At 36.3% G+C, this 12,279-nt stretch overlaps 1 protein-coding gene across 1 annotated transcript in view; it reads right to left on the bottom strand.

The window, feature by feature from the left end:
* Window positions 1-12,279, bottom strand: part of Pkhd1l1 (PKHD1 like 1) — a 149,432-nt gene that overhangs the window by 59,129 nt on the left and 78,024 nt on the right. The window contains exons 38-45 of the mRNA XM_069991271.1: window positions 11,000-11,984; window positions 8,082-8,330; window positions 7,344-7,493; window positions 4,893-5,067; window positions 3,803-3,950; window positions 3,008-3,164; window positions 1,266-1,345; window positions 728-857 (exon numbers count right to left, since the gene is read on the bottom strand). Of these exons, the coding sequence (XP_069847372.1) occupies window positions 728-857; window positions 1,266-1,345; window positions 3,008-3,164; window positions 3,803-3,950; window positions 4,893-5,067; window positions 7,344-7,493; window positions 8,082-8,330; window positions 11,000-11,984 (2,074 nt within the window). The remainder of the gene's footprint in view (window positions 1-727; window positions 858-1,265; window positions 1,346-3,007; window positions 3,165-3,802; window positions 3,951-4,892; window positions 5,068-7,343; window positions 7,494-8,081; window positions 8,331-10,999; window positions 11,985-12,279) is intronic.

Below are 12,279 nucleotides of genomic sequence, written 5' to 3'. Positions count from 1 at the left end.
ATAGCCTCAGAAAAAGTGTTTAAGACCCTACCTGAAAAATAACTGAAGAAAAAAGGACTAGGAGTAGATGTATATATAATATAACATATATTTTAAGAAATTATAATATACAATAACATTACATAATATAAAATATAAAAATATAAAATATAGTATATAATTATATATATTTTTCTAAGAAATTATAGTAGCAAATATGTTTAGTGCTCTGTAGAAAATTTATAATCATACTTGGTACTTTTAAGTATTATTACAGAAGCCTTCGATGTAAAAGAGCTCATGCATTTTTTGAATAGTGTTCCCCAAATACCTCAAACAGGATCAGAATCATTTTCTATGAGGACAATTTTTTAGCATATTGCTATAAAGTACAACTATAGGTTTATTGTTATAATTTGTACAGACCATTTTCAGATGGAAGTATGAAAAATTAAAATCTGTTTTCAGATTTGATGTTTTAATATAGATAAAGAGGTGAAGTAATCATACAGTCACCATGAGCCTTGTAAATGCTGAAAGCGACACAAAGCGTTTGGAAAGGGATGGAAAGAGCTGTGAGAAATGGCAAAGAAATGGGCCAGAACTGAACAATTGGTTTCGACACACAGGATGTGTGGGACTAGCCCAGGAGAGAGGAGGGAAGTGGAAGAAGGAAAGAAGAAAAGAAGCCGTGTAAAGCCATAGAAGCCTGGCATGTTTCCACGTGGAGCGCCTTTTGCCACAGTACCGTGCAGATCCAGGGTTCCTTCTCGTACAGCCAGTGTCTTGGCGCCATATACCGGGAGCTCGGGAGAGCGCAGATGCCCGTGCAAGGTAATAATGGCCTTGTGCTGAAATGGGGATGCTTCTGTTCCAATCTGTGAGAGATCACAAGCTCGTTCCAAAATCTAACAGGTCGAATCAAACAAATGTACTTTTTCCTTTCTCCTTTCCGGGAATTGATTTTTCACTTATTCCTAAAGCTTTATATTTTCTATGCAGCCAAATATATTGTACCAGACCACAGAAAATATGATTTACTTTAGCCACATCAAGAATTGATTTTTTCCTATTTTTAATTATGCTCTGTTAAAACACACCATTATCTTCTTGCCAAAATGTAAGTACATTCTGGAAACTTCTCAGTAAGAAAATGTTACACTAGTAAAAGAGGCACAATGGAGATTAACTTGGGAGAAGTTGGAATGAAGTACTCATTTTACACATAATATGTAAAAATCAGAAGTAAAGGTTAATAATGAATATCAATCATTTCTCTTGTATACCTGGAGAATGCCTCCATCTGTAATTAGAATATTTTCTGCCTGGAGTTCAATGTCAGCTTCATCAAATATTAGAGTTCCTCCTATGAACCATAAAAAATTTAAATGTAACATAAGAAGAGATATTATTAAAATTTATCTATTAAATTACATGTTAAAACTTAATCTCTCACTTAATATCTCTATGCATGCTAATTTAGTTCTTCTCTTGACTAACATAAAAGTATAAAAATTTTGGACAAGACCTTGAGGTTAACAGAAAGTCAAGTTCCAAAGCAGTTTATTTTCCAATGATCATTTTTTATTTTAAATGTTATTAAGTAGTATAGCTATACAAATTAATTCTAAAAATGCAGGGCCTCAAAACAGAAATTAAGAACAAAACTAATGGAAGTTACCTTGATAAAAACCATTATAAAACTATGAGTTTTTACTTAGCACTTTACATTGGCAATAGCAGTAGACTATGATTTTTTTTTTTTTGGCCAGTCATGGGGCCTGAATCTGGGCCTGGGCACTGTCCCTCAGCTCTTCACTCAAGGCTAGTGCTCTACCACTCCAGCCATAGCACCACTTCTGGTTTTTCTGCTTATGTGGTGCTGAAGAATCGAACCCAGGGCCTCATGCATGCAAGGCAAGCACTCTACCACTGAGCCACCTTCCCAGCCCCTAGACTATAAATTTTTACTTAGTATTTTACATTGGCAACAGCAGTAGCTTAATTAGCATTATTAAGGATACACTAAAAAAATTGTGTGTCATTGGCACAGGACAGTAATCTTAGAAACTCAGGAGGCTACGATCTGAGGATCATAGAGTAAACAAGAAAGTTTGTGAGACTCTTATTCTGATTAACCACCAAAAAACTGGATGTGGAGCTGTAGCTCAAATGGTAGAATGCTAGTAGTCTTGAGCACAAAAGCTCAGTGACAGCTCCTAGCCCTTGAGTTCAAACTCTAGTAGCAGCATGCGTATGCACGTGCACACACACACACACACACACACACACACACACACACAAATATACTAAATTGCATTTTATGAGATAAATTATAAACAGAAAAACTACTTGTCTAAAGATCTAACACTTAATAAAATAACTGAATTATTATCCCAGGATTTAAAACAATTGTAACATTGCAGAAGTCTTTGAGCAACTCAAACCATTATAGCTAAGTTTTTGTGTAAAAGCTTCAAATACTTAACATTTAGCTGACATAAAATTGTAATGGTTATTTCATTTGTCTATAGCAGAAACAATATCGAAGATCAGCGAGAACCACACATAACACTTAGAAGCAGATACTCAGGTAAAGATGAGTCATAACCTTCTTCCCTGATGGGAACTGGCTTAAGACAGATTTAAGCAAATCACTATCATTTTATAGCACCTGTGATCCACCACAGCAGTGGTTTTGAAGTGATAAATGCTTTTTATTAATGTAATTAATTAAATCCAAGTATGCATGCATGCTCACTACCTCTTCCTACCCTGTTACTGAAATAAATTTTCTGAAGTGACAGTAATGTTTGTTGCAATGCATAAAGTAATTTCACAACCATAAATAGGGTATAATGATTTAGAAAATGTAACACTACCATGCATATTTAAAACATAATGCAAATATTGATGCCCATAATCATGAATTGATTAAATTAACTACACAGAAATATAGGCGTATTTTCATAAGCAAAACCTATGGAAATATACAGTCTATGGAAGAAATAGGTTATCAGAAATTTACCCTGAATAAGCAACATTTTCAGAATAGGGGTACTCTGGTCTAGTAAAATGATTTGTCCTTTTGTAATAACAGCAAGAGACCCTTCCTCTGGTGGAGATACCCCTCCCCAGGAGTTGTTGGAGGACCAAACATCAACATATAAGAAGTCAACATTTTCCTGAAACACAGGACAAACACAAATACAATGTAAAGATCTATTAGAAAATGTCAGTTTCTTACAGAAAGAAATCTATCACAATACACACTTAGGTGAATCATAACATAGAATTCATTTTAAATGTTATAGTTACCTCTGTATTGCAAGATAATAGCAAAGTGAAAATGTTATTACTCCACAACCCAGAACTATTACAATTTACAATAATAAAAACGTTGGGCTGGGCACCAATGACTTATGTCTATAACCCTTGCTACTCAGGAGGCCTAGATCCAAGAATCAAGGTTCAAAGCCAGCCTGGGCAAAAAAGTCCCCTTGAGACTTATCTCCAATTAAGCACTCAAAAACTGTAAGTGGCACTGTGGCTCAGTGGTAGGGCACTAGACTTGAGCACAAAGAGGCTCAGGGATAGTGCTCAGGCCCTGAGTTCAAACCCCACAACTGATAATAATAATAATAATAATAATAATAATAATAATAATAATAATAAATGTTAGTAGTAAACTAGAACCTAAGTGCCTTTAAATTTTATGTAGTCCCACTTCAATTACTTTGGGAAACATTAGAATAAAACTTCCTCCTGAGTCTACCCTATATCCCACTAGCTTTCCATTGCTATGATTACTATAAACTATTACCAGTTTGGCCATGCCCATGTTTCTGTCACGGAGAAGTACTGGGGCCCTTCCAGAAGGAGTATGGGCCCTTGTCAAGCAGATGATGTGTGTCTTGTTGGAGTACTGAATGTCACACCTGGCTCCAGCAATGGTGATCTGAATGTTTTCACTGGGAAGGAAGTAAAGGAAAACAAAGCATTTCTGTGCTTTTCAAATCCCACAGCATGAATCGAATCCCACAGCATGAATCGAATCCCTGTTTTCACATATGTTGTTACAAAAGGAACGATCCTTACAAAAGGATTGCCCTACAGAGCAGAGTCGCACATATTTTCAGTGTTAGGATTTGGAAATATTTGCTTGGAATAAGGAGATTAAGAAGTGAGGAATAGAATTGTACAAACAAGCAAATATTCTACTCTTCAAGAAAATACTGCCTCGGTTCAAGTTATTCTTTATTGGTCTCAAAATAGGAAGCATTATGTGAGTCTCTCAAGGATCATGTTGTCATCACGGTATTTTCATTGCTTTCACAGGCCTTAAGACTCTAGTCTTTCATTGCACATTAACTGCAATTAAAATGTGAGTCATAATAAGTACTAGAGGAATTAAGGTTACCTGATAAGATCTGATGTTTCAAGTCAGTCTTGCCCACTTGAAGAATGATTATAGGGAAGTACAGAAAATTTGATCTGCGTAATGGGGGAAAGTAAGAAAAAGCCTGGCCAGTTAGAGTGGGATAGATTAAAGAAATGTGTCATGACTCAGTGAATGAGGTTAGAGATGAGCTGGGGAGGGGGTGGAATATAACACAGTGTGATTTCTGTTTGTGATGTTATTTACAAGGATTTGGAGCAAATGACTTGATTTCTTTCATTTTAGTAACTTAACCATACAATGGGATTAAAAACACCCAGATGGTAAGATAGAAAGTTTCTGTGGACAGGAAGGTACCTGGTACAAAGAAAGTACACAAAAAATGTTAGCTATTAGTATTAAACATAGCTGAACACAGAAGGTCCACTCAGGTTATCAGTCAAGGTGTTGACCAAGAAGATGATGTACAGACCTAACCTGGACACCTATTGATACTTGTGTGTGGGGACAGTACCTGAACCCTGATCCCATGACTGTCAGTCTGGTGCCTCCTGCTGTGCTGCCTCTGCTGGGAAACACTTCAGTGATGAGTGGAGTCACTGACATTGAGTATGTGAACAGAGTTGAGGACGGCGACGAATCTTGCCCATTGACCACTCTCACTTCACAGGCTTGCTCAGGTCCTAGGCCTAGGAGAAAAGATGAGAACTGTCCAGATGAGGAGAGTTCTTCCAGTAAGCCCTGATTCATTTCCAAATCCTCTGAATTTTTTTTTAATAGTATCCTCATTTTCCGACAATAACACTGATTTATTTGTATATGAATAGCAGTAGACAAAACCACAAAGTTCACCCACTTTCAAATCAAGAGGGGGGAAAAAGTTTCTCCTTTAGAGTCTACTATTGACAACAGCTGTGCGAACCTGCCTACTCCTTTTTCAGTCCTACAAGATTCAATTATCTAAATTAAAGCAGGAAAAGTGAAAGATGTACAAAAACAGGGACACTAAGAATAGATAAGAGAGAAAAGCCACAGAAACCCATGTAAAGATACAAAAGGAAGACACAGAGCCTGTCTTAAGACTGGCTCTAGATACACTGCTAAATCTTAACCACATTGCTACATGTTTATTTGTTGTTTTTGTTTTTCTGTTTTTGGGGTTTTTTTGGTCCCGTTATGGGGCCTGAACTCTGGGCCTGGGTGCTGTCCCTCAGCTCTTCAGATCAAGGCTAGTGCTCTACCGCTCGAGCCACAGCGCCACTTCTGGTTTTTCTGCTTATGTGGTGCTGAAGAATCGAACCCAGGGCCTCATGCATGCAAGGCAAGGACTCTACCACTGAGCCACCTTCCCAGCCCTTGTGGTTGTTGTTGTTGGAAACCAGGAAACAAACACTAGCATTGAATAATAAATCATTTTTACAATATCACTTGTTTAAAATGCCTTACATAGAAAGTGGTAAAATTGAATCAGAAACTCCTCAGAACCACAATTCTTACTTCCTAAATAAAAATAAATTAGAGTAATGGTACGTGATACCATCTTTTTTGTGTGAAAATACTGTACAGAGGGGTTACAATTACATGAGCAAGATAATGAGTACATTTCTTATCAAGCATTGTTGCCTCCTCCTTTATTTCCCCTTCCCATCTTCCCCCCACCCCTTCCCGCCCCCCCCCCACCTTTTCTCCTCACCCTCCACACCAAAGTTGTAAAGTTCCTTTTTTGACATAACATCTTGTACATCTCATTGTTGCAATGGGTCCACCTGTATCCCTATTTAAACAATTGTTTTTGCCCTTCCCCAACATCAAATACAGTGAAAACAGGGGTTAAACCATGGGGGAGGGACATACAAAGCAACAAAGAAATATCTTATAAATATGTTAGAAACAATAGAAAGAAAGAAAAACTATTTAAGTCCTTACCTTGGGGTTCATTTTGCCTAAAATCAACTTATAAGACTGTTTCTGCTTGTCTCAGACATGACATATACAAGTTATTGAAAATAAGGGAAACCATAGGACCTTTGGGCCTGGTTTACTTCACTTAATATAATTTTTTCCAAGTCTTTCCATTTCCTAACAAATGGGGCAATGTCATTCTTTCTGATGGAGGCATAGAATTCCATTGTGTATATATAACACATTTTCTTGACCCGTTCATCTACTGAGGGGCATCTGGGTTGATTCCATATCTTAGCTATAGTAAATAATGCTGCAGTAAACATAGTTGTGCTGCTGGGGCTGGGAAGGTGGCTCAGTGGTAGAGTGCTTGCCTTGCATGCATGAGGCCCTGGGTTCAATTCTTCAGCACCACATAAGCGAAAAGAAAAAAGCCGGAAGTGGCACTGTGGCTCAAGTGGTAGAGCGCTAGCCGTGAGCTGAAGAGCTGGGGGACAGCGCCCAGGCCCAGAGTTCAGGCCCCATGACCAGACCTCCCCCCCAAAAAAACATAGTTGTGCTGGTAGCTTTAGTATGGTCTTGTTTGTGATCATTTGGGTAAATGCCCAAAAGTGGAATTGCTGGGTCATAGGAGAGCTCTATTCTTAAGACATACTCACCTCCTAATAATCCTGCAAAGTATGCCATTAAAAATATCAATAATTTTATAAAATTACTGGTGTTTGAACACAGGGTCTCACACTTGCTCAGTGGGCACTCTACTACGTGAGCCACCCTGACTTCAAAGGAAATCAAATACTGTAGTAAGAACTGAAGACATGTTTTTGTTTTTGTTTTTAATTTAGGATGCCTAATAGGCTAAGAGCACATCAATTGATATCATAAACTAAAAATCTTCAAAGACTTGTAAACTTAGAAAATAAAGGTTCTGAATACATAGTTTAAAATCAGAACAGTTATAAAAGTGATTCAGTTATTTCAATTAACCTAGTAACTTGAAAGGAAACATTCTTTATAATATTAATCATATACCAAAGGCTGTCATCCTTTTCTTAAAGCTTACCATTATTAGGCGGAGTCTCACACAATAGTGCAGTGGAATTCGATCTCAGCCTGTCAATCACACATTCCGAGCCACAGACCAATAAAACTGAATTTTGTGGATTAAACCCAGTGCCTCTGACAGTCATGGTTTGGCCACCACCAAAGCTCCCTAGTATAGATAAACACAGAGAAAAAGCTAAGTAAATACGTATTAGTACATACTTGCTTAACTGTATTTAAAACTCGGATATGGAAGTTATTTAAATAAAAAGTTTCATAAATATGAGTCCATTATATTATTGATAAAACAGAATTTTTTTCAGTTATAGTATTTAAAAATCTTCAATGAGTAGATGTCACAGCTGGTAATTTGTACAAACTGTTTCTAGGAACTAAACTTTCATGTAAAAGAGATATCTCATAATTTCAGATTAATCAGAATGAAATCACTATTTTAACTGAGGGCACTGGTTATATTTTCTTAAGGTTTTTAACCATCAAAATAATTCTCAACTAGAAAAAATACTTTTTGCATATAAGTAATGTTTAAGTATGATTTTTGATTATATATAAGCTTGATGTTTTAAACAGAATATGTTTTGAATAAATTTTGTAATACTAAGAGAAGTCTAAGTCCTTAGCCTAATATTTTGAGTGATTACTTAATACTATTGCATATATATACATATCTATCTATCTATCTATCTATATATACATAGATAGATATGTATATATGTTCCTGTATGCTTGTGACTACCTTGCCTTGGATGAATGTTTTGGATCTGCAGAGGATACTCAAATACAACAGTGGAGATGGCAGACCCTCTTGTCTTATGATGCATCATCACAGGGAAAACGCCTCCCTCATGAGCTCCCACAAGGCACTGTAGAACAGTGTAGTTGACCGTGGTCACATTACACTGAACGTCATTTATCATCACTGAAATTTCTGAGATATCAGTACCAAAGTTGGATCCAGTGATCTCAATTTCAGTTCCTGGGGGACCTTAAAAATGAAACAAAATCAAGCAGAAAAGATCAGATAAAGTTGGTGTTAGGGAAATGAACCCTAAGATATGTATTCAAATGTTTTTTTTCTTTCATGCGACTGTTTCTAACACATTTATAAGATTATTTCTTTGTTGCTTTGTATGTCCCTCCCCCATGGTATAACCCCTGCTTTCACTGTATTTGATGTTGGTATAATTTGTGGAGGGGAAGGGGAAAAACAAATCGTTTAAATAGGGATACAGGTGACCCATTGCAACAATGAGAAGTACAAGTCGTTATTTTGAAAATGAACTTTACAACTTTGGAGCGGGGGGTGGGGGAGGATTGGAGGAATGGGGGGGTGGAGGATGGGAAGGGATGGGAAAGGGAAACAAAGGAGGCAGCAATGCTTGATAAGAAATGTACTCATTATCTTGCCCATGTAATTGTAACCCTTCTGTACAGTATTTTCACAATAAAAAAATAAAACAAAAAAATGAAACAAAAATGCATAATATAATGAAAGGTCAATGTTTGTTCATGTGTTTAAAGACATACCTCTTTAATTCTGTTTTTTAAAAGTTGTGTCAGTGTTTTAATACCAGAATGACTACTAATACATATGCTGTGCCATATATTTTAGCTACAATATACCTTGTAGTTTAGTGTTTATTAACTACAAATGACGCATCTTAATATTCATTATTTTTCAGTCCTTCTATCCATTCTACTGAGTTGAATTTACTATTTTAGTTTGAGAAGACAGGCTAAGGGAAAATAGGTAGACGAAGGAAGTATGAGTGTCTGCGCAGCTGTGGTAAGTTGGAGTACATTTTGAAGATCAGTTGGGTCACTTTTTGTTCTCTGCACTTTTCTTCCCTGATATGAGAAATTATTTATGTAAATGGAGTGTAGTTTTTCTTAATTCAGCTTCTAGTTTTAAATTATTTCAACTTGATAAACAAATCATGTTATATAATTAGGTATAAGATAGGAAATAAAGAAAAGAAAGGGAAGATTATGGTTCATGTGGACACTGAGATTTGAATGAATATACACAGAAAGGAATCTGTTTGTGCCCTTGTTTCTTTTTTTGACAAATGTACACTGAGAGCATAAATGAGGAAATGTTCACAGGTCATCCAAATAACTACATTTCAGATGAATAAATAATCTCCAACTGGTTACAAATGCAAATATCCAAGTACTGTCTTTATTTTGATTTAACTAAGAATACCATGGATTACCAAAGTGAGGATTACCAAAATATAAATCCCTGTGTTTATGAATCATTATCATAAAACTATAAATGTTAATGAAATATTTCAGGTTAGGAATACTATAAGGTAATAAGTTATTCTGTAAATCTTAAAATAATGATTTTGTTTTCATTTTGCTTGTTATAGCGGAGAGGTATATTTCTAAGTGTGATCTATAGCCTATCCCTTTAGGAAATTAAACAGCATGGATCTCATTTGATTGCCAGTCTCTTATACTTTACATATATTATATTCAAAGAGAGAGAGAGAAATGCCCCCTAGAAATAAGGAGCAGATGCTGTCAATTGCAATGACTTCAAATATGTGGATTTATCATTTCTATGTGTCACTGTGGCTCATTTGGTAGAGTGCTAGCCTTGAGCTGAAGAGCTGAGGGACAGCACCCAGGCCCAGAGTTCAGGCCCCACGACTGACAAAAAAGAAAAAAAAAAGCAGTATAGTCATTCCTATTGTTAACATCTGTTTGTAAGGCAATAGAATTGATGTATTAAAGAAAAAAATTAATAATAAAATTATTAAAGTTAGGTAATATATCTTATCTAAACCTAATACATTTTCCAGTGATATAAACTAAAACATTTTAATGTCTAACATTTCAAAAATTCTTTATTCAATGTTCCATTCTAAATTATCATGTATACATGAATTAATTTCTCACATTTTATGCAATATATACAAATATATGAAACCAATATTTAAGAAGAAAAATATAAAATCATGTCCAGCACATCACCATTAGAAAGGAAAAGAACCAAAGACTGGAACCTGAGCATCAAGGACATTGCACTACAGTTGTCTTTCCAGAATTCACTAGGTACACAGTGAGCATTCCAAGAGCTAGAAGAGGATCAGAAACAGTGCAGTACAATAGCAAAAGACCAAGAGGTTATTTAATATATGCTTAGCTTAGGAAAATGTGTCACACTGAATCATTCAGTAAATATTATTTTATAATTTCTCTATCTAAATTATTCCCTTAAAAGATTTCCACTGTACTAACAATAATCATCCTGAAATTCAGGCAAATAAAATACTCTGAAAATTCTCAGTGTTAGTAAGAAGGACTAGTTGTGAATTCCAATAGCTGTTTCTTGTGGCATGGCAACTTTAAGGATTATCCACTTTGATTCATAGATATCCTAGCATTTATTCCTCATTTGAAATTAAGGTCAGGTCAAGTCGATGGAGATTTTTACACCTAAATCAGAGATGCAATTTGTTTAAACATTTTATCCTAAGATTGTGTGAAAAATCAGCACTAACTTGAATCTCATGTATAATAGAGTTAAGTAGGACTGTTTAAAAGCACATCAACATTATTATGATTATTGTTAACGCTATAGTAATAAATGTTACTGTTACTACAGCATCAAGAAGATAAACAAGACAACCTGTAGTGAGGTACCTCTATTTGGGATGATTCCTCTGAGCAATGGAGTATCCTCTGAGGCGTATGTGAATGGCAAAGGTGGGTAGATGACTGTATTAACCCAGATCTTCAGATTGGCCACTCCAGCTTCCCCAGCTGGTGTCTTGCAGTAGATCTGACTGGAGTTGACAAATAGAATTTGACAAGGGTCTTCACCAACCGTGACTGTAGTGTTGCCAGGATAGAAGCCGTTCCCTGTGATCAGCAGAGCAGTTCCACCACCCAGGCTGCCAGAAGCTGGTGAAACAGATGCCACCGCAGGGCTGCTGATGGACCCGTTGCCTAGAGCCAGACCTTTACTTCTCACCACAACGCTCAGAGAATGAAGTCCAGCTGGGAGAGCCGTCAGAAGAACAGTGAGGTTCTTCTCAGTAACATCAACTACTCTGAACTGTTGATTTCCTATGAAAACAGAAATCTCCTCCAAAACTGTCCCAAAACCTTTTCCTTCAACAAGCACTTTTGCAGAACCTACGATCGAGTCTGGGAAGACTCCCGTTATATAAGGAGTGAGGCTTTCTAAATACGAGAAGCTGCAGGTCCCCTGACATCGAGCAGGCTCTCCATGTATTAGAACATCTACATGCACATGTTGTTCGGAAGCCTGGGGTGATTCACATTCAATGGCTGTATAGTTCACAGTTAGAACTTTACATGGAAAACGCCCCATAAAGACTTCTACACCTTCAGAAGAACCTGTGAATCCAGAGCCGTATATAGTTACTCTTGTCATTCCTGTAGTTGATCCTTCATTTGGCAACACCGTGTCAATATTTGGCAAAAGCACAAATCGCCTATCAAATTCATTGAACAGCGTGTTGATAGCGGTGCCCAGATTGTAGACAATCAAAGTGACAAGTTCTCTGATGCCAACATCCATGGAACTTTGAGGGTCAATATGGCAAATAATAGAAGTGTTATTACTTTCTTTTACAATACAGGGGTAGCTACCAATTGTAACCTGAAAATAAAAAGAATAGAAAATAAGGAAACACATTGCTCTGCATGAACTTAATGTTTCTATTAGCAACAAGTATAATTTTAAGAAGCTAATTCTGTGAAACCTGTTTTATTCATAAAATTAATTTTGAGATTTAAGATGTATTTTGAATTGATTTTAATGCTAATTATGACTGTGCACACATATTCATAACACCATTCTTCACAACAGGCCATCAGTGAAGACAACCCTAATGTCTATCAGCTGATGACTAGACAAAATATGCTATACCATTCAATAGACTATCATTCAGCTA

This window comes from Dipodomys merriami, unplaced genomic scaffold, assembly GCF_024711535.1.
Source record: "Dipodomys merriami isolate MVZ:Mamm:240054 unplaced genomic scaffold, mDipMer1.0.p SCAF_4, whole genome shotgun sequence".
NCBI lineage: Eukaryota > Metazoa > Chordata > Mammalia > Rodentia > Heteromyidae > Dipodomys > Dipodomys merriami.
The sequence above is the reverse complement of the archived record's forward strand: the minus strand, read 5'-3'. Positions and strand labels throughout refer to the sequence as shown.